At 45.1% G+C, this 23,348-nt stretch overlaps 1 protein-coding gene across 1 annotated transcript in view; it reads left to right on the top strand.

The window, feature by feature from the left end:
• Positions 1-23,348, top strand: part of PMS1 (PMS1 homolog 1, mismatch repair system component) — a 71,297-nt gene that overhangs the window by 627 nt on the left and 47,322 nt on the right. The window contains exons 2-6 of the mRNA XM_048484250.1: positions 3,591-3,635; positions 5,544-5,688; positions 13,474-13,656; positions 15,788-15,890; positions 19,775-19,938. Coding sequence (XP_048340207.1) covers positions 3,628-3,635; positions 5,544-5,688; positions 13,474-13,656; positions 15,788-15,890; positions 19,775-19,938 — 603 coding nt within the window. The 5' untranslated portion in view covers positions 3,591-3,627. The remainder of the gene's footprint in view (positions 1-3,590; positions 3,636-5,543; positions 5,689-13,473; positions 13,657-15,787; positions 15,891-19,774; positions 19,939-23,348) is intronic.

Below are 23,348 nucleotides of genomic sequence, written 5' to 3'. Positions count from 1 at the left end.
TTGCGTTATTCCCCACGGCCACGCGTGTCTTGCCTTATTTCCCATGGGCATTCGTGTCTTCTATTATATGCACGTGTCTTGCGTTATTCCCACGGCCACATGTGTCTTCTATTATATGCACGTGTCTTGCGTTATTCCCACGGCCACATGTGTCTTCTATTATATGCACGTGTCTTGCGTTATTCCCACGGCCACATGTGTCTTCTATTATATGCACGTGTCTTGCGTTATTCCCACGGCCACATGTGTCTTCTATTATATGCACGTGTCTTGTGTTATTCCCCACGGCCACACGTGTCTTGCATTATATGCACGTGTCTTGTGTTATTCCCCACAGCCACACGTGTCTTGCATTATATGCACGTGTCTTGTGTTATTCCCCACGGCCACGCGTGTCTTCCATTATATGCATGTGTCTTGTGTTATTCCCCACGGCCACACGTGTCTTCCATTATATGCATGTGTCTTGTGTTATTCCCCACGGCCACACGTGTCTTCCATTATATGCACGTGTCTTGTGTTATTCCCCACGGCCACACGTGTCTTGCATTATTTCCCATGGGCATGCGTGTCTTGCATTATTCCTCATGGCCACACATGTCTTCCATTATTCCCCACCGCCACACGTGTCTTCCATTATATGCACGTGTCTTGCGTTATTCCCCACGGCCACGCGTGTCTTCCATTATATGCACCTGTCTTCCATTATTCCCCACGGCCACACATGTCTTACATTATTTCCCATGGGCATGCATGTCTTGCATTATTCCTCATGGCCACGCATGTCTTCCATTATTCCCCATGGCCACGCGTGTCTTGCATTGAATTTCTGCTTCACTTTGACAAATCTAATTTGGAACATTCAACACTAATCGTGTGTACTTAAGGCAACACGACTAATATGGTTGTTCTGGGTTTTCCGGGTTGTATAGCCGTGTTGAACACAGCCATACAACCCGGAAAACCCACAACAACTTAGTGATTCCGGCTGTGAAAGCCTTCGACAGTACTACTAGTGTGCTTCGTAATCCTCTATTAAACAAAATATTTGTAGTCTTCGGCTAGTCGAAAATGAGTCACTGTTCAAGCTAATTATATAGTCCAGATATGAAAAGGTCCATAACAAGATCCCATAATTGATCATCCTTGTTTCTCTCTTTACTTCCCAAGAAGTTGGGTATATTTTCTAAAGCTGGAGATCTCTTGAAATTACAACTAGTCTCCGTCCAACAGAGCCCCCAATATGCCAGATCTGTGCACCTGTGATTCTCAGACATAGAAACAGATCCTTCAAGTAACAGACATGATACAGGTTCAGCATTGAATTGGGTTGTGCGTGATTTCCGGGGTAGCACGGCTGGACATTAGAAAGCTGGCTTGTGTGCCAAGGAACAAGGAATGCTACCCAGGTTTTAGCCTTATCTAGGACATCAGAGTGGGTTGTATTGACAGACACAATGGCTGTCCTGGTAAATGTTTGATTACATCAGGTGTGACTGATGGATAGACAAGAATTTCAGAACGGAGTTGAGAGCAGGGCTACAGCATGAGGTATGAGAGCTGCATACGATTCTTTAGCACCAGTTTGGACGTAAGATGGCTTGTCGTCTCTAGATCTCCCCCGATAGGTTGCCGAGATTCTGCTCTGAGCACAAAATCGTGAAAAATCTTTCTTACAGTCTGTGTTTGACCATAGCGTTAAAGAAGAAGAAGAGAAGAGTTTGGATTTATATCCCCCCTTTCTCTCCTGCAGGAGACTCAAAGGGGCTTACAATCTCCTTGCCCTTCCCCCCTCACAACAAACACCCTGTGAGGTGGGTGGGGCTGAGAGAGCTCAGAAGAACTGTGGGTAGTCCAAGGTCACCCAGCTGGCGTGTGGGGGGGTGCACAGGCTAATCTGAATTCCCCAGATAAGCCTCCACAGCTCAGGCAGCAGAGCTGGGAATCAAACCCGGTTCCTCCAGATTAGATACACGAGCTCTTAACCTCCTACGCCACTGCTGCTCCTGAGATTCCTTTGCAGAGGAACCCAGAGCCAGACAGAAAGTCTAGTAGGATTTGCGGTCAAAACTTGTCATTTGTGGTGTTTTACACATTTACGACCTTTGTGTAACCACGACGAGCAGTGCCGTGCTTCAAAAATGAAACCATTGGTTTTCCGTGGGCTGAGACTAATGGTGAAATTATCCAAGTTTGGAAAGGAATTGTTTGGTTTCCTGGAACGTGGAGTAGGTCGGTGCTCTGAGGTTGCCAACTCTGGGTTAGGAAATACCTGGAGATTTGGACAGGTGGAGCCTAGAGAAGGCAGGGTTTGGGGAGGGAAGAGACCTCCGCGTGGTCCAGTTCCATAGAGTCTACCCTCCAAGGCGGCCATTTTCTCCAGGGGAACGAACCTCTCATCTGGAGATTAATTCTAAGGGCAGGAAATCCTCCTTGGAGGTTGGCAACCATCGTTGCTGAGTCAAAGAGCTGTTTGTGGTTCCAGCTCCACTGAGTCATTATTTATTTATTTACTCCGGTCCTGCACCAACTACACTGGCTGCCGATCGAGTACCGGGTCATGTTTAAGGTTCTGGTTTTGACCTTTGAAGCTATTCGTGGCCTTGGACCAGCATACCTACGGGACCGTCTCTCCCTATATCGCCCTGCTAGGCCCCTCTGCTTCTCGGAGGCGGACCTTCTGGTGATCCCTGGCCCCAAAGCGGTCCGGCTGGCCTCCACAAGGGCCAGGGCTTTTACGGCAGACATACAGAGTTTCCGCAGGGCCTGTAAAACGGACCTGTTCCGCCAGGCATTTGGCCAGCCGGGATAACATCTCACTTCTGTGAAAAAAATCTGGCCTCTTGTGGGGGTAGGAATGGGGAAGGGGAAACAATTTTAATGCATGCATCTCAACTTTTGGGTTTATAATTTGTATATGGTTTTGGCATCTGGGATTAGGGGTGAAATGGGATTTTAATTGTTTATATTGAATGATGGATCACTCTGAGTTCTCTCGGGGAAGGGCGGTATAGAAATTTAATAAAATAAATAAATAAATATTTATTTATTTATACATACATACATACATACTTTGGACTTTTATACCGCCCCATCCCCGAAGGGCTCCGGGCGGTGTACAACAAGTAGTCACATATAAAAGAAAACAGCTAAAACCTTTAAAAGCAGCGATAAAAATGAAAACGAAGCATAATAACTAGGATAAATGAAAGTGGCGTCCAGCTACCCCATCTCTAAAATCCTCTATCCAGTGGAAGGAATGGCAAGTCCCGAGATGGCAGGAGGCCCAGATGTAAAGGGCCGGGGGGAGGGGGGGGCGCCATCAGTGGCTGGTTCCTCCAAAGGCCCGGCAGAACAACTCCGTCTTACAGGCCCTGTGTGGAATTCAGTAGATCCCATGGAGGCCCAGACAGCTGGAGGGGAGAGCTGCTGCTGCCTCCACCAGGCCAGAGCCGTAAAGGCATCACTAGAGCTGTGTTTGTCCTGCTAGAGTTAACTACAGTTAACTAGCTAACCTGTGGATATGTAACAAAGGCGGGGAACAAAGGCTTCCAAGTGTTTGTTGTAACTGTACCTTTTTCACGATGCAGGTCAACAGAACGTATTTGCAATCCACCGAGCTGTTTCATGTGCAGGTAAGAGCCTGCCGTTATAACACGTCTGAAGGAACCTTTGGGACTGCAGTAATGCAGTCCGTTCTCTGCTCATGACTTGAGTTCGATCTCGACAGAAGTCGGTATCAGGTAGCCGGTCCAAGATCGACTCAGCCTTCCGTCCTTCCCAGGTCTGTCAAAAGAGTGCCCAACTTGCTGAGGGTAAAGTGTAGATAACTGGGGAAGGCAATGGCAGAGCACATCGCAAACAAAGCCTGCCTTTGAAACAGGATGTGATGTCAGTAATGACCCAGTGTATACACAGGAAGCTACATTTACCTTTTCAAGTGCACACCCATTGAAGAAGAAGAAGAGGAGGAGGAGGAGGAGTTTGGATTTATATCCCCCCTTTCTCTCCTGCAGGAGACTCAAAGGGGCTTACAATCTCCTTTCCCTTCCCCCCTCACAACAAACACCCTGTGAGATAGGTGGGGCTGAGAGAGCTCCGAGAAGCTGTGACTAGCCCAAGGTGCCCAGCTGAAGCTGGCGTAGGTGGATGGGAGTGCACAGATGCTGAATCTAAGATTCCCCAGATAAGCCTCCGCAGCTCAGGCGACAGAGCTGGGAATCAAACCCGGTTCCTCCAGATTAGATACACGAGCTCTTAACCTCCTACGCCACTGCCGCTCCTTCTGACGTCTGCCATCGCATTGCAGACTACTTCTGAAATTCTCATGAGTTTCCAAAAACTGTTTGCTATTTTGTGTAGGAGGCCGCCATAGGAGAATCACCACCACCATTTTGGTATATGAACCTTTGTGAGGTACAGTTGATCTAGTCATATACTTTGTTGTTGTTTTTTCAAAGTAAATGTAATTAAATTTCCACTTTAGGACCATCTCTGCGCCTCAGCATAACCTGCTTCACCGGGTGGTTATCGTGTGGATAAAGTGGACCAGGAAGGACAATATTGTAAAATGTTTTGGGTGTCCATTGGGGAGAAAAAATGCATATGGATATCTAAGAGTTTCTGAGAGCCAGTGTGGTATAGTGGTTAAGAACAGTGGACTCTAATCTGGAGAACTGGGTTTGATTCCCCACTCTTCCACGTGAAGCCTCCTGGGTGACCTTGGGCCAGTCACAGTTCTCTCTGAACTCTCATCCCCACCTACACCTCCCTGCAATGTGCCTATTGTGGGGAGAGGAAGGGAAGGGGTTTGTAAGCCCCTTTGAAACGCCTTATGGTTGAGAAAAGCAGAGTATAAATCCAAACCCTTCTTCTGATGAAGGAGGCTTTGACTCACAAAAGACTATACCCTGGACATTTAGTTAGTCTCTTAGTAACTAATGCACTCAAATCTAGCTGGTCTACTTTAGACCAGCATGGCTACCATATGAAACTAAACAAAATAAAGATATATTGTCGAAGGCTTTCACGGCCGGAATCACTGGGGTGTTGTAGAGGTCAGTTGTCCGGGCTGTATGGCCGTGTTCTAGCAGCATTCTCTCCTGACGTTTCGCCTGCATCTGGCTGGCATCTTCAGATTCCATTAGATCCTCTGAAGATGCCAGCCACAGATGCAGGCGAAACGTCAGGAGAGAATGCTGCTAGAACATGGCCATACAGCCCGGAAACCACACAGCATCCCAAAATAAAGATAGTTATAAATAGGAACAAGTCTCCGAAAAGTTCCCTTTTGAGTTTTCTTCTGGAGCACCGTGATCAGCCTGCAGTTCAAGATTTTAAAAATTAGAAGAGAAATTAAGCAAAGCAGTATCAGGTATTAAATATTTTTGTAGCCAGTATCTTGTGTTTTACCACTTCTACTTCAGTAGAGGCGACAAGTGGGTTTGCTGAGGCTTTAGAAACCAATTTCCAGCTCATTTGTTCCTTTTGACCCTGAACATTTAAAATTTTAATTTAAGAAATTGTTTTGTTTCCTGTTTTAGTCAGGCCCTTGAAATGAAGCAGCTGCCAGCAGAAACGGTCCGAATTCTTTCCAGCTCACAGGTGATTACTTCGGTCAACAGCGTGGTTAAAGAGCTGGTGGAAAACTCCTTGGATGCCAACGCAACTAGTATTGATGTCAAGCTGGTAAGATGAGAGTTATGCTTTAAATTCAGAATGAAAACGATGTGGGATTAAAGGATTAAGAAGAAGAGATTGGATTTATATCCCCTTTCTTCTCCTCCTGCAGGAGAACTCAAGGGAGGCTTACAATCTCCTTGCCCTTCCCCCCTCACAACAAACACCCTGTGAGGTAGGTGGGGCTGAGAGAGCTCAGGAAGAGCTGTGACTAGCCCCAGGTCAACCAGCTGGCGTGTGTGGGAGTGTCCAGAGCTAATCTGAATTCCCCAGATAAGCCTCCAATACAGCAAGTAGCGGCAGAGCTGGGAATCAAACCCGGTTCCCTCCAGATTAGAGATAACACGAAGCTCTCTTAACCTCCTAAACGCCACTCAAGCTGCTCCAAAGAGAAATAGCATTTCTTTTATACTGGTCATTGGTTTTGGCTGCATTGATGCTTTTAATGCAGTGGGTTCTCATTAATTGGTGTGGTTGTAGGCGTTGAGGTGCAGAAAGAGAGAAGTCTGGATAGGCATGAGAGAACAGTGGGGCAGAATTGGATCCAGGATTGCACCCATTAGGGGACCAGACCAAATAGATTTTTCAGGGTATAGAAAATCATAAAATGATAGGACATTTGGAAGAGACCCCGCGGGCCATCAATCCCAACCCTCTGCAGTGCAGGGAACACACCATTAAAAGCGCACCCCTGGACAGGGTAGCCATCAAACCTCTGTTTAAAAACCTCCAAGAAAGGAGACTCCACCACACTCCGAGGTAGTGCATTCCACTGTCGACCTGCCCTTATGATCAGAAAGTTCTTCCTAATGTTTAGGTAGAATCTCTTTTCTGCACCTTGTAGTCCATGTCAGTAATGACCCATGTGCTACTAGGTCCCTAAGCTCATGACAAATAGAGGTACCATCTACCTTGTAATCCATTACTCCGCAGGTCCCTAGTTTCTGAGGCAGCAGAAAACAAGCTTTACTCCCCCCCTTCTAGCTGACATGATATTCCCTTCAAATTTTGTTTAAACATAGCTATCATATCTCCCCTTAACCTTGCTTCTGGAGACTAAATATCACGAAAACACTAGGCTCTCCCTTGGGCAGCGGACTCCAGACCATTTATCATTTCAAGGTTGCCTTCTTCTGGACCCGGTTCAAAACATATGTCAATATGCTTGAATTGGCGGTGCCAGAACTGTACTGCAATATTCCGGGTGAAGTCTAACCAATTACAGAATAGAGAGGTGCAATTACATCCTTGATCTAGACCAGTGGTGGCAAACCTTTGGTAGACTCCAGATGTTATGCAAATCCAGTCTTTATTGTAGGCATAAACCGGTGTGTGTCATGAATTCCAAATACAGTAAAACATCTGGAGTGTTGTGGACTCAGTCTGGAACATTATTCTAGGACTCCAGATGTTGGTATTTGCTTTGATCCCTTAACCCATCTAGGTGCCAAAGGTTATCTACCACGGATCTAGACACTGTTACTCCAATTGATGTAGAGCCCAGAATCACATTTGTTTTCTTGGCTGCCATCCCGCACTGCTGACCTGGGTGTTCAGTTTGTGTCTCTGTAAAAGGCATGGTGAAAAGCAAAACAGAATAATGTCCCTCAAGCTGTCACGTCCTGCTTCTGCCTTGCTAAAAGCTGGCATTCAAATTATTGATAATGTTTTGGATCCAAGACTCTGTGTAAACACAGAGAGTTTGTGGTGATTTTTGCCGCCAAAATCTCAGCTGTCTAGAACTGGTTGCTGAGGGATATGCGGTCTTGCAAAAAGCAGTTCAGCGTGGTAAACAAAGGTGAAACAAGAAGGTCGCAGCACAAGTCAAAAGTCCGCCTTACCCTCGTTCTTTGCTGAGTGAAGGAAGGAACCTTAGTTGTTGTTTACCGTGGGGGGGTGGTGGCAGGGTGCTCTAGAGGAATGCAGTAACAAAGTCCTTTTCACAAACTTTCTGCATTTTGCAGAAATCTTGGATTCAAAACTATTTTTTGGAATTTTTGCAATTTTGAAACATTTTAATTTCAAAGGAAATTGCTTACTTTTATTATTTACTTACTGCGCTTCATTTTATATCCCCACCTTTATTTCCTGTGGGGAACCCAATGGTAACACTCACAACATTTCCCTCTAACTTCATTTTACATCTCAGCTAAGACTTCCTGTGAGGTGGTGGCTGGGAGTGAGAGTGTATGGACCCAGTGAGCCACTGCATGGCGGAGGTGGAGATTTGAACCTGAGTCTCCCACAGCACTGAGTCACAGCAGGTCCCACTGCACCCACCTGCTCAAAATCACTGTGGTGGATAAGGACAGGTTGGTTCCCCACAACAACACCCCAGGAGGTGGTGGTGGGAGCTGAGAGAGCTCCGGAAGAGCTGTAACTAGCCCCAGGTCACCCAGCTGGCGTGTGTGGGAGTGTCCAGGCTAATCTGAATTCCCCAGATAAGCCTCCACAGCTCAGGCGGCAGAGCTGGGAATCAAACCCGGTTCCTCCAGATTAGATACACGAGCTCTTAACCTCCTACGCCACTGCTGCTCCAAAGAAATAGCATTTCTTTTTATGCCGGTGTTAGTTTGCTGCATTGATGCTTTAATGCAGTGGTTCTCGACTGGTGGTGTGGTTGTGGGCGGTGAGGTGCAGAAAGAAGTCTGGATGGGGCGCAAGGCTTTCGTAACAGTGGGTAAAAATTTGCTAGAATCGGATCCAGGAGCACCGTAGGGACCAAATAGATTTTCAGGGTATGAAAATCATAAAATGATAGAGTTGGAAGAGACCCCCAAGGGCCATCAATCCCAACCCCCTGCAGTGCAGGAACACACCATTAAAGCACCCCTGACAGGTAGCCATCAAACCTCTGTTTAAAAACCTCCAAGAAAGGAGACTCCACCACACTCCGAGGTAGTGCATTCCACTGTCGACCTGCCCTTATGATCAGAAAGTTCTTCCTAATGTTTAGGTAGAATCTCTTTTCCTGCACCTTGTATCCATGTCAGTAATGACCCAGTGTATACTAGGTCCCTAAGCTCGCGGCAAATAAGTACCATCTACCTTGTATCCATTACTCCGTGTCCTAGTTTCTGAGGCAGCAGAAAACAAGCTTGCTCCCTCTTCGACATGATATTCCTTCAAATTTTTAAACATAGCTATCATATCTCCCCTTAACCCTTGCTTCTCCAGACTAAATATCCCCAGCTCCCTAAGCCTCTCCTTGTAGGGCATGGACTCCAGACCATTTATCATTTCGGTTGCCCTTCTCTGGACCCATTCCAGCTTGTCAATATCCTTGAATTGCGGTGCCCAGAACTGTACACAATATTCCAGGTGAGGTCTAACCAATGCAGAATAGAGAGGTACAATTACATCCTTCGATCTAGACCAGTGGTGGCAAACCTTTGGCACTCCAGATGTTATGCCAAATCCAAATCCTTTATTAGGCATAAAACCGGTGTGTGTCATGAATTCCAAATACAGTAAAACATCTGGAGTGTTGTGGACTCAGTCTGGAACATCTGGAACCTTTGGCACTCCAGATGTTAGCACTGAGTCCATAACATCTGGAGTGCCAAAGGTTCGCCACCACGGATCTAGACACTGTTACTCCAATTGATAGAGCCCAGAATCACATTGTTTTTCTTGGCTGCCACATCACACTGCTGACTCGTGTTCAGTTTGTGTCTCTGTGTAAAGGCATGGTGAAAAGCAAACAGAATAATGTCCTCAGCTGTCACGTCCTCTTCTGCCTTGCTAAAAGCGGCATTCAAATTATTGATAATGTTTTGGATCCAAGACTCTGTGTAAACACAGAGAGTTTGTGGTGATTTTTGCCGCCAAAATCTCAGCTGTCTAGAACTGGTTGCTGAGGGATATGCGGTCTTGCAAAACGGTTCCGCGTAGTAAACAAAGGAATTGAAACGAGAAAGAACAAGTCAAAGTCCTTGCCACACCCTCGTTCTTTTGCTAGTGAAGGAAGAACCTTAGTTGTTGTTTTCTTTGCCGTGGGGGGTGGTGGCAGGGTGCTCTGGGGAATGCAGTCAAAAGTCCTTTCACAAACTTTCTGCATTTGCAGAAATCTTGGATTCAAACCTATTTTTTGAATTTTTTGCAATTTTGAAACATTTAATTTCAAAGGAAATTGCTTACTTTTATTATTTACTTACTCGCTTCATTTATATCCCACCTTTATTTCCTGTGGGGAACCCAATGTGCCTCACAACATTTCCCTCTACTTCATTTTATCCTCATAAGACCCTGTGAGGTAGGCTAGGGTGAGAGTGTATGACCCAGTGGGCCACCATGGCAGAGTGGAGATTTGAACCTGAGTCTCCCACATACTAGTCTAGCACTGAGTCCACTACACCACACTGGGTTTTGGATCAAACTAAGTCACAGCTGTATGACTTAACATGTGAAAAAGCATGTGAAAAAGGCAAACTCTATGCTGGGGATAATTCGGAAAGGAATTGAGAATAAAACTGCAAAGATTATCATGCCCTTATATAAAACAGTGGTGCGACCGCACTTGGAGTACTGTGTTCAGTTCTGGTCGCCACATCTCAAAAAGGATATTGAGGAGATAGAAAAAGTGCAGAGAAGGGCAACAAGGATGATTGAGGGACTGGAGCACCTTCCCTATGGGGAGAGGCTGCAGCGTTTGGGACTCTTTAGTTTGGAGAGGAGATGGCTGAGGGGGGATATGATTGAAGTCTATACAATTATGCATGGGGTAGAAAATGTTGACAGAGAGAAATTTTTCTCTCTTTCTCACAATACTAGAACCAGGGGGCATAGATTGAAAATGCTGGGGGGAAGAATTAGGACTAATAAAAGGAAACACTTCTTCACGCAACGTGTGATTGGTGTTTGGAATATGCTGCCACAGGAGGTGGTGATGGCCACTAACCTGGATAGCTTTAAAAGGGGCTTGGACAGATTTATGGAGGAGAAGTCGATTTATGGCTACCAATCTTGATCCTCCTTGATCTGAGATTGCAAATGCCTTAGCAGACCAGGTGCTCGGGAGCAACAGCCGCAGAAGGCCATTGCTTTCACCTCCTGCACGTGAGCTCCCAAAGGCACCTGGGGGGCCACTGTGAGTAGCAGAGAGCTGGACTAGATGGACTCTGGTCTGATCCAGCAGGCTAGTTCTTATGTTCTTATGTTCATGGTGAGCCAGTATGGTGTAGTGCCATGATGGCGAACCTATGGCACGAGTGCCCAAGGCGGCACTCAGAGCCCTCTCTGTGGGCACGCATGCCATCATCTCCCCCTCCCTCTTGCGAGTCATGCTGCACAGGCTGGCCGTGCACAAGGCGCTCTGCCCGCTGGGGCTGAGCTTCAGGGAGGTCCTCTAGAGTCGACCTGATTTGCTGTAAGTACCATCTACCACCCCACAAGTACCCCCTCTCCCCCACAAGGCTTGGGAGACTGGAGGCTGGCATGCTTTTTTTGGTGTGTAACTTTTGGGACCAAACTAAAACTTTGGGGGGTAGGGTTAAAAAGCGGCAGCCCAGGTGAGGGGCTTACATTGGGAGGGATGTGTCCAGTGGTGGGATCCAAAAATTTTAGTAACAGGTTCCCATGGTGGTGGGATTCAAACAGTGGCATAGCACCAATGGGGCTGGGCGGGACACGACGGGGGCGTGGCGGGCATTCCGGGGGCGGGGCATTCCAGGGCGGGGCTGTGGCAAGGACGCAGCCGCTGCGCCGGTCCTTGGGCGGGAAACGAATGCGCGCAGGCGCAGGCTGCCACGCACACCGGTGCACCTCCTGCTAGACTGCTTCAAGTTCTGTGCACTACTGCTGAGAGGAGGGGCGTAACGAAGGCAAAAATCACGTGGCAAAATCACCAATTAGTAACCCCCTCTCGGCACACACAAATAATTAGTAACCTACTCTCGGGAACCTGTGAGAACCTGCTGGATCCCACCTCTGGGTGCGTCTGCCAAGAGTAGGGCAGGCGCACTGGTGGGATTCAGGCGCTCGCCTCAATTGGGGTGAACCGTTTGTTAAGGGCCCCCCTTCCCTGGGAGAGAGCGCGATGGGGCTTTTAGTGCCTGGGAGCCCAGGGCGGGGAGGAGAGATCTTGCAAGGTCCCTAAGCTCGCGGCACCAATCCCGTTCCCACAGGATCAAAGCAAAAGTACAAAAGACAGAAGGCCTTTCACACCGATAAAGAATTGAGCTAAACCAGGCCCCGACCAACTGGCAGGAAAGGGAGAGGAGCATCCCTTACTGCCCTGAGCATTCCTTCCCCTCCTTGTCAGAATTAGGGCCATTCTGACAGAGGCAAATGTGTGACACAGAGGTCCATTTCAAAATATTATCCATGCTTTTATTTTTCTGTACCTGTTGCATTTTTGTGGGAAGTCAAGCGCTGTGATGACATGTGATGGAAAAACCGCAGATCAGATGGCTGCTCCACAAATTTAGATTTCCTGAAGTTATCCCACCCCTTGCATAGCATTCTTGCTTAGGATTGCCTTCCTTGCCTGCCTTTTTACTTATATTGTGTGTGGGGGGGGGGGGGTTATTGCGTTTTGGAAAGCAAAAGTTTTACTTCCCTCTCTCCCACACCCCTCTCCCTTCCTGCCAGACCCCCAGTGTGATAATAGTGTAATTATTTCAGGGAGATTATTAGCATTAAACCTAGTTTTGGGGAAGCGGTGTAGGTAACCCTGTTAAGCACTGTTAAATCCCACTGATTTTCATGGGAAGAACTAAAGCGTGATCCTTTACCTGGGAGTAAGCTCAGTTGCTGACAATGGGGCTTGCTCCTGAGTAAACCCTCCTAGGGTCATGATTCACCCATTCAAAGTGTTGCACGGTTGCTTCAAAGCAAAGCCACCAACTACCACCAAGCTTATTCCCGAGTAACGCACACCTTGGAGCCAACCATTTTTTCTAAACTAAAGCCTCAGTATTCAGGTTAAATTGCTATGTACTTTGCGATAAATGAGTGAGTTTTGAATTGCAGTTTGGGCAATCGGTCTCAAAAAGGTTCGTCATCACTGGTGTAGTGGTTGAGAGCAGGTGCACTCTAATCTGGAGAACTGGGTTTAATTCCCCACTCTGCCACTTGAGCTGTGGAGGCTTATCAGGTGAACCAGATTAGCTTGTGTGCTCCAATACATGCCAGCTGGGTGACCTTGGGCTAGTCACAGCTCTCTCAGCCCTATCCACCTCACAGGGTGTTTGCTGTTGGGGCAGGGGGAGGGAAAGAAGATTGTCAGCCCCTTTGAGTCTCCTTCAGGAGAGAAAGGGGGATATAAATCCAAACTACTACTACTCTTCTTCCTCTTCAGTGGCGTAGGAGGTTAAAAGCTCGTGTATCTAATCTGGAGGAACCGGGTTTGATTCCCAGCTCTGCCGCCTGAGCTGTGGAGGCTTATCTGGGGAATTCAGATTAGCCTGGACACTCCCACACACGCCAGCTGGGTGACCTTGGGCTAGTCACAGCTTCTCGGAGCTCTCCCAGCCCCACCCACCTCACAGGGTGTTTGTTGTGAGGGGGGAAGGGCAAGGAGATTGTCAGCCCCTTTGAGTCTCCTGCAGGAGAGAAAGGGGGGATATAAATCCAAACTCTTCTTCTCTTCTTCTTCATGTCTGTGACACTAATGCAGCAAGGGTTTTTTCCCCGTAAAAATCTAGAAATCAATCTGCATGCGTCTGTGGTCAGCACTGGGTTTTTGCGTGTAAGAGCAGTCTTTGCAATAGTTCGTCAGTTAAAAAATGTAATGTGAACAACCTTTAGGGAAGAGGGACACATAATATTTTGTTGTGTTCTTTTAATCAACAGGAAAATTACGGCTTTGATAAGATCGAGGTTCGAGACAACGGCGATGGAATCAAAGCAGCTGACGTTCCAGTCATGGCCGTGAAACACTACACTTCAAAAATAAGTTCCTCCGAGGATCTCGAACGCTTGACAACGTACGGTTTTCGTGGCGAAGCCTTAGGTTCAATTTGTGGCACGTCTCAAGTAAGAGCTTAATGTGCTACTGTAAGCAGGCAGTCTCCGCTTACATTGGTTGGTGGAATTAACTTGGGGGCAGAGAGCGAGGGAGGGTAGCTGCAATCCATAACCTTTGTATACCAAGATAGTCCTGAGTGAAAACTCAAATGAGCCAGCATTTCTACAGGCTTTATTAACAAATGAAAATACCTTATATACTCGCGTATAAGTCTACTTTTTCAGCACATTTTTGGAGGACAATTCTGCCCAAGCAACCTCCCCACCACTCCCAAGAGTGGATTGCCCCCCCACCCCACCCCACCCACATAACTCTGAATGGGACTGAAAATCACATTTAAGCCCAGTAAAACCAACCTCCCTGGACACACATCCTTAAAACTATCAAAGACAAAACTCAAATACAACAATTAAAAACAATTAATGCATTGGTCTGGAAGGGAGGGAATCATTGAGGGAATGCCAAGTGAAATGAAAAAATTCTTCACCCACTGATGGAAGATGGGTGATCTCTAGGGGAAAGATGACACTATAGAACAGTGATGGCGAACCTTTTTGAGACCGAGTGCCCAAATTGCATCCCAAACCCCACTTATTTATCGCAAAGTGCCAACACGGCAATTTAACCTGAATGCTGAGGTTTTAGTTTAGAAAAAACCGGTTGGCTCCCTCTTCCGCCCCACCCACTCGAGCAGGGGCCAGCCTGCTCTAGCCTCCAGCAAGTCCCATGCACGCTGCTCTGTGCCTGCCCAGCATCTCTGCCTCCTCTGCACACACACCCCCCCCCCGGGCAGCAGCCACCTGGAGCACAGGCACCAGGCCCGCCAGCCGAGTCCTCCTTGTTCACCGCGGTGCGCGCACGTCGTGCTCAGTGGCCCAGGCCAGCCTGGATGTGTGTGTGGGGGGGAGTGATTTTCCGCCCCATCGCATAACGAATTCTGTGTGTGCGTGCCCACAGAGAGGGCTCCAAGTGCCACCACTGGCACCCGTGCCATAGGTTCGCCATCACTGCTATAGAAGAACGTTACCCCCAGGATGAAATCAAGCTATTGAGAATAGGTATACTGAGGAAGATACCTTCGAAAACGCATTCAGATGCGTGGTGCGATTCTAAGAACATAAGAACAAGCCAGCTGGATCAGACCAAAGTCCATCTAGTCCAGCTCTCTGCTACTCGCAGTGGCCCACCAGGTGCCTTTGGGAGCTCTATACAGGATTCTCATTTTTCCATGTACCATCTATGAATGGACTCAAGGCACAGGAGATATCAGCTCTGTTGTGAAGTTCCATTTGGGAATTACAAAAAAATGGAGATATAAAATTTCCGTTGGAATTGAACAGTGTGGTCTCATATAAACTCGTGAATGATTGTTTGTCAATGCAGTTGGTGAAAAATTGTGTAGTTCCATTTTGAAACCGTACAAAATGAGGACATTTGAAGAAATTTTTGCAACTCATTAGTTTGAAATCTCATATGGGCCTTGTCGTTATATCTTGAACGAAATGATGAAATTGTATTTTGATATGATTTATTGACACTGGCACTTTATATATATTATGCACTTTAATTTTCTCATTATGGTATATTAGAATAAGGTTAGCATTCGTGTAAGTGGATTTACATGTGTGCAATAAGAATGAAAAAATAATTTTGAGTAAATGTTGCTTTGAATTATTGTAAATGATGTCTACATACAAATCCAGGTCAGTGTGCCAATTTTGAATGTTTGAGTTGTCCGGTTCTATTGCGTTGTGCTTGGCACGCTGTTTTCTATCTTGTGGGCAACACAAAGGGACCGACACATCTGCTTGGGGGAAGAGTTTCAGAATTTGGGTGCCACAACCGGGAGGGCCCTTTTCCAAGCTGCTGCCCTTGTGATTTCAGAAGGGACCTGAAACAGAGCCTCCAAAGATGACCATAGCGATCGGGTGGGTTCATATCCAACGTGTGCTGCAGATTTCTAGTGTGAACACCTGGGGACCTTATTCTGGAATTTCATAACTCTGTATAGCCTGTATACAGGTAATCCTTGTTCTAGAAAGCCTTGTCTTTACTAGAGTTATCACGGCTGCTCAAAGGAAACAACATATATACAAACTTTGGCAAGTCTCTGTTTGATGTGATTTTCTTTATTATTAGGTTCTGGTTATAACAAAGACAGCTGCTGATGACTTTAGCACCCAATACATTTTGGATGGGAGTGGTCACGTGACTTCTCAAAAGCCTTCTCATCTTGGACAAGGTATGGCAATTAACAACTGGTCCAGGAAGATTTTTATTCTAACAATTAAAAATAACTTGTGGCGTAGTGGTCAAGAGCAGGTGCATTCTAATCTGGAGGAACTGGGTTTGATTCCCCGCTCTGCCGCTGAGCTGTGGAGGCTTATCTGGGGAATTCAGATTAGCCTGTGCACTCCCACACATGCCAGCTGGGTGACCTTGGGCTAGTCACAGCTTTTCGGAGCTCTCTCAGCCCCACCCACCTCACAGGGTGTTTGTTGTGAGGGGGGAAGGGCAAGGAGATTGTAAGCCCCTTTGAGTCTCCTATAGGAGAGAAAGGGGGGATATAAATCCAAACTCCTCCTCCTCCTCTTCTTCCTCCTCCTCCTCCTCCTCCTCCCAGTGTATTGTCGAAGGCTTTCACAGCGAGAATCACTGGGGTGTTGTGTGGTTTCTGGGCTGTATGGCTAGAAGCAGCAGTGGCATAGGAGGTTAAGAGCTCATGTATCTAATCTGGAGGAACCGGGTTTGATTCCCAGCTCTGCCGCCTGAGCTGGGGAGGCTTATCTGGGGAATTCAGATTAGCCTGTGCACTCCCACACACGCCAGCTGGGTGACCTTGGGCTAGTCACAGCTTCTCGGAGCTCTCTCAGCCCCACCTACCTCACAGGGTGTTTGTTGTGAGGGGGGAAGGGCAAGGAAATGGTAAGCCCCTTTGAGTCTCCTGCAGGAGAGAAAGGGGGGATATAAATCCAAACTCTTCTTCTTCTTCTTTTTCTTCTAGAACACAGCCATACAGCCCGGAAACCACACAATACCCCTTCTTTCCAGCGCTTCCACATCTCAAGTTTGCGTGGGACCTTTCTGTGTCTCCTCAGCAGAAATTAGATGGCTCATCACTTTGATTTATTGTTATTGTTATTATGATTTCGATTTATCCCCCACCTTTTACAATAGTCCCAGGGCTGGTTACAACAAAAAGCATGACAAAATCCCACTCAGCACCATTATAAGAACAATCCTAAAACCATAGAACGTACCAAGTTCTGATAGGCAGTCATTGGTAAAGTCATCTGTTCACAAAGGAAACTTCCACACGGTGCAGTCATAAGTAAAACTTTCTATATTACAGCTATAAATGGTAGAGGTTTTGAGCCGGTATAGCATGTCCTTCATAAAATATGTGATCAGGCCAGAATTTAATCCTGGTGTGTGCAGAGTAGGCTAAACAGAGATCAGAACGGTGAAATCCTAAGAATTTTCTTGTTAAATGTGATAGTGCCCTTTCAGTAGGCTTGTAAATATTTGATCGCCCGGATCGCAAACACATATCCTGTTGTAGCTGCCCTTCCTTGTAAAGCCGCTGCAGGCTCGGTGGAACATCCTGTTTTGGGATGTTTGTTTGTTTGTTTGTTTGTTTGTTTGTTTGTTTGTTTGTTTGTTTGTTAAATTTATAGGCCGCCTCACCCCCGAAGGGCTCGAGGCGGCTCACAATATGGCTGTTCACTAAGACAGCAAATCAATACAACACAAAACTTAAACCCATTAAAAACTTAAGCAGCAGTTACTAACAATAAATATAAATTAAAACAACAGAGGTTGTTTAAAAACAGGCGCCCGATCTAAAGGCCAAAAAGGGGGAAGGAGTAGGCGGGGCCCAAGATGGAATCAGGGCCCAACCAAGATGGAAAAACAGGCAGCCTCAGTTTCAGCTTGTTATTCTAGCCACTCCCCAAACACTTCTTTCCTAACTTGGCAGATCTCGGATCAGGCTATAGATTGTTGGTCGCTTTTGAGAAGTAGGGATGTGCTCAGGTGCATTACTTTAAGGAGGATATGAAAGCTTGAGATAGAGAAAGTATTTCAGATTCTGAAATAATTAAGCATGAATGTATCTTCTATTAAGCATAAGAATGTACCTTCAATTAAGTACCTTCAATTAAGCATGAATGTACATTCAAGCATGAATGAATGAATGAATGAATGAATGAATGAATGAATGAATGAATGAATGAATGTGTTTGTTTGTTTGTTTGTTTGTTTGTTTGTTTGTTTATTATACTTGTATACCGCCCTCCCCCGGAGGGCTCAGGGCGGTGAACAACAAGTTAAACAAAAATACATAGATAGAGCACAGATAAAACCAGTAAATATCGAATTAATTAATAAAAATTATGGCTCTATACTCATTAAAACCAACCCCATTAAAATGCAGCATCCAAATACCAAGCGCCGCAGATGGCGACCTGCTATCAAATCCCCTAAAAGGGGGGGGGGGCGCGGCAGAGTCCACCGATGTTATTGGGGGGGGGTGCTATCCACGGCCGGCCTCCCCAAAGGCCCAATGGAACAGCTCAGTCTTGCAGGCCCTTCAGTAGTTCAGTAGTTTTTATGCCACTTGTCTCCTAGATATTGCCATAACTCTTGAATGAGTTTTAGGCGTTTGATGTAGAGTTACATCTAGTTTTGATGATAGATTCAGAGGGTGAAAGTGCTGGTCAGCACTAGAAGAGCTAGACTGGAGTCCAGTAATATCTCAGAGACCAATAAGATTTTCACGGTATAAACTTTGGAAAGGCAAATCTCTAGAAAGCTTATACCCTGAAAATCTTGTTGGTATCTAAGGTGCTACTAAATTCCAGTCTAATTCTCCTACTTTGGCATTAGCCTCATTTAGCTAATAAAAAATATGAAGTCTTCTGCTACATGGAATCTTCAGTTTAGAAAATTTCAACAATGTCTGCCTGGGTTTTTTCCCCGTTGAGGCCGTAGTGCTTATCTTCAGATAATCATTAAATCAATAGAATGAATCTAAGACAGACATTTCTCCTTTTGTTGACTATTATGAGTTAGGGATTGGCAAAACATTGATTATACTAAGGTTTATATTTCAGTGGTGTCATACTGTCGATGGAGGGATCTTCTCTTCCCGTTAGGATTCTCGTGTTTTCAAAAGACTGAAGGGAATTTTTGGATCCAGCTTTGGCCAAGGGTCTTAGATATTTTGATCACGGGAGCCTTTGGAATTCTGAAACAACATGGTGGGCACAACTACAAAATGGCTGTTACAAAATGGCTGCCGCTGGAGGCAAGCCCAGCCTCAAAATGGCGGCTACGGCTTACCGTCAGTCATACAGTGATGATCCTTGTAGTGTGGTGGCAGCTCCCAATCAAATTCACACCCAATCCAATCTCCAATCAGAAACCTTGCTGGGCAAAAGCCCCACCTTCCTCCATTCACTTTCTAAAAACAAGGTGAAGATGGGTTGTCATGGCGCCTACTGGCCTCATCTCTTGGGGACCCATGACTTAGGCAATGTCCCTGAAGTCAACAACAACAACAACAGCAAGCCTTTATTGGCATACAAAACAGGACAAAATTTCAAAGTAAAACAAGATTAAAAAACGCCGTTAAAATTACTAATTTCCAGTGTAAAATTTGCAACAGTCTCGCAAAAGAGCACATCAGAGCTGTTCAGGAAGGTGTTTGTTGTGAGGGAAAGGAGATTGTAAGCCCCTTTGAGTCTCCTGCAGGAGAGAAAGCGGGGATATAAATCCAAACTCTTCTTCTTCTATATTCTTAAATCTTCCCTCCAGGAGAGCTGATGGCATGTCCCTGAAGTCTTTTCCATGTTATTCTTGTTTACTGTTAACCGTGATAATAATTTATGATTCCACTGCATTGGTATATTATTATGTGTTATTTTACATTATAGTAAAATATATTGTATGTTTAATTTTGTAATATACCAGGAATGGAAGGAAATATTATTGTAGAGGAGTTGGAACATAGCTGCAGATAATGTAGAATAACAGCACTCATACTGGGCATCAATAGGAGAATAAAAATAAAAGCCCTTTGCTAACTGTGACTTAATTCAAGTTGTCTCTGCCATGTTTGTACAGGCACAACTGTGACAGTTCTGAAACTGTTCCAGAACCTCCCTGTAAGGAAGCAGTTTTATTCGACAGATAAAAAACGCAAGGAAGAAATTAGAAAAATTCAAAATCTTCTGATGGCGTACGGCATCGTGAAACCAGAACTGAGATTAACGTTGACGCATAATAAGGTAACAAATAATAAGTGCTTCAGAATTTCTTATATTACGTTTTCAGTTGTGGGCAATTAATCCAGAAATGTAGGACGTGCCGGATTTCTGTGTATCTTTGAGTTCCACACAGCTTCTCATAACAACATCTAAGAATAAATTACTGGTAGCCAAAATGAAGCAGGCATTTTAGCTGCAGTGTCGTGTTATCCAAGTCAAAATTGGTGAGTACAGGTTAGATGTTATTTGTTGACTTGAAAAAAAAATCTTCTCCTTGGGTTTCTCATGGGAGTCTCTTCATATACTTACCGCCAAGGAAATTTACCATCATCTAAAGATCAGACTGTACAACCAGAAATACCAATCTCTCCTGAGTGCTGCACAAAGCTCCTGTTCCCTTCTATACTTTGGGATCACACTCCCAAAATCTAGCCCTGCTGTATACTTAGAACAGCTTGTTAATTATAAGTGCAGATGGGTCATGACAAGAGCAAGGTGCAACTCATTCCCCTCTGTCTATCTTCAAGGTCGTTTCCTTAACATCCCACAAAGTGAGCGTTGTTGTCGGTACTGTCCCAACGCTATGGACTCAATCCCTCATATCCTGCTTTACTGTTCAAGGTATAATGATATTAGAACCGATCTGGGAGCTTTGCCACCTCTAGAATTTATGTTTCTCTCAGACAAACTAAAGATGTCTAAGCTATTGAACAGCCCTAATGTAGAAATTTCTGAAGCAGTTGCTACATTTTTAATCCATATTCTACATGATATATAACAATGATCCTGTTTTTGTATTTGGAATGTATGATACTTCTGGTTTATGCCTAATAAAGGTTTTTGGATTGGATTGGACTTGTTAAATAACGTTGCTATGCTACATATCCTGGCCATTGAGGAATCCCTTTCTGAAACTGACAGTTTTCTTCCCAAGTCAGTTTTGTCAGTTGCCATGTGCGGAAGGAGGGCAGACAAGGGCAGAGATAGAGAAACCTCATTAATGGCAATGTCACCCCGTAGCCTGAGAACATCTAAAGCAGTGGTTCTCAACCTTGGGGTCGGGACCCCTTTGGGGGTCGAACGACCCTTTCACAGGGGTCGCCTAAGACTCTCTGCATCAGTGTTCTCCATCTGTAAAATGGATAAATGTTAGGGTTGGGGTTCACAACATGAGGAAATGTATTAAAGGGTTGCGGCATTAGGAAGGTTGAGAACCACTGATCTAAAGGGACCAGCACCTGTGATCTCTTAACTTCCCTAAAAACAGTGCTGTCATGTTTGGTGGTGTATGCAGTGAAAAGAATAGACGGTTTCTACGTGCTGTTGAAGTGTGTGCTTTTGTGTACATCGAATGGACATGAAGTTGCCTTATGATTCACTTCATAGTTGCCTATGAAGTGAATCACACCACTGGTGTCTTAAGGTCCATATTGTGTTCCCTGATTGGACGTGGCTCTCCAGGTTCTCCAGCATTTGTATCACTTATTGCCCAATATCTTTTAACTGGGGTTACCAGGGATTGACGTTTGCTAGGGGAGATTTCTAAAGGGGAAAGTGATTTGTTGGATGATCAGGGTGGATTCTGTGCTTGACTGTAGGCTGCGATTGCTAATTTTTTTTGTTTCTAGTCTCCTCCAGAATATCTCACGGCATTTGATGGCCAAGTTTAATTTATTACAATAAACATATATTTCTGTGTTTGTTAAAAGCCCTATTTTTGTCAACTATTCTCTCTCTGAAAGTTCCAAGATAATTGCTTGGATCCAGTAGGAGATTTCTCCATGCACTGGAGTCCTCGCACAAGCGGAAGCTTGCAAAATAGATCGCACTGGCAGCTTGTAACTAAGTGGTAGCTATTGATTGCCACAGTTTTTCCCCTGACTTGTGCAAAATATCTTTTGCATCTTCACATGTACTTCCACCCAGTATTTAAAAAAAAATTTTACGCTACATATGAAAGAACGATCCAACTTCTTGACATTTTCAACAAAGAGCATTGTTGTTGTTACTCAGCTTCGTAATATTTTTATGCTACCCCTGATTGACTAGTTGTCCGTGCAACTAATCCAGAAAGCAGAAAACAGCGGGATACACAGGAGGGGAGATGAAGGGAAACGATGCAGCAGAGGCCTCTCGAGGGTTGGAAATAGGTAAATAATCAGAATGTTTGATTGCAATTTTCTCAATTGCAATTTTCAGTCCAAAACTTTTCTAAACTGTAGAATATTGAATACAGTACAGACCTGGCTTGCATGGGAGATCCTAAGTCTGTAGAATCTCACCTTGCTTGGAAATCAAAGGTAGATCCACGTATATTGTCTGCATCTTATCTTTCCCAGGAAAATGGGGGGAAAGTGTATTAAAAGAGGTCATTCAGAACATTGGTTTTAACATTGGTTTGAACATTGATTCCCGTGAAGTAGAAAGGTGACGAAGATGCAGGAATATTTTTGTGGATAGGCCACCAGAAATAGGAATCGTGTCTAAATAAAACCCCGGAGTATTTGAATTTAGTTCCCACTATTGAGAGTTTAAGATGTCCATTGTTAAAACATTTTGTTTTTAAAAATGTCATCCTTAAGGCTTTTCAACACAAGAGGTCACTCATTAGCCATAGCAGTGCTGCGAGCAACACAAAACAGCCAACTGGAATCCATGGGCTATTTTGATTAACCAATATGTTTTAATCTGGTGTTTCCTCCAGTTATTACCTATCCAAACTGATATGAGAAAGTTTTCGGGAGGGGAGGGGGAATTGAATAGGTAGGACTGTTTTGATTTGTTAGGGTGTCTCCAGCACTGGCATTTCATTTCATTTTACTCTTTTGAAGCCCGGCCATTAAGATTTGGCCTCGTCATTTATCAGACACCTTTTGTGGAATAAGAATTTTGTTGTGGGTGAGCGCTGGTTGCAGCTGATATTGCAGACAGTAGCAGGACCAAATTCCAAACAGAAGAGATGTCATTCTCACGATCTCATACGAAGTTAAATAGCGGCAATATATGTTGCTTTAAACACAATGACCTTCTCATGGTTAAATGAGCATTAAGGTTTTGTTTTCTGCTGTTCTAAGTTTTATTTAGATAGTAAGAAAACTAAATATAAGGATAAGAGAACACAAAAGCAACATTAAAAAACAGCAGGATAAATGTACCACTGAGCCTGCTTCAACCCCCCCCCCCCCCGATTTTTCTGTCTAGACAATTAAGATAGTATCTTCTTAGCATAAAAGGAAAACTTTTAACAGGAAATCATGCAAAGGACTAAATTATCGTTTAGATCTCTTCCGTCTGCCACAAACATGAACCTTAGCATTTGACATGGGATTCTTGGGTATCATATAGAAGCAAGTTTGTAGAGGCAGAGGATTGGATCCAGCCATTCTTTTTAGTCAACCTTGGCTAAGTCCTTTACTTAATATAGACCAGTG

The sequence above is a fragment of the Sphaerodactylus townsendi genome, linkage group LG02 (assembly GCF_021028975.2).
Source record: "Sphaerodactylus townsendi isolate TG3544 linkage group LG02, MPM_Stown_v2.3, whole genome shotgun sequence".
Taxonomy (NCBI): domain Eukaryota; kingdom Metazoa; phylum Chordata; class Lepidosauria; order Squamata; family Sphaerodactylidae; genus Sphaerodactylus; species Sphaerodactylus townsendi.
Note: the sequence above shows the minus strand (reverse complement) of the source record. Positions and strands in the feature narration are given on the sequence as shown.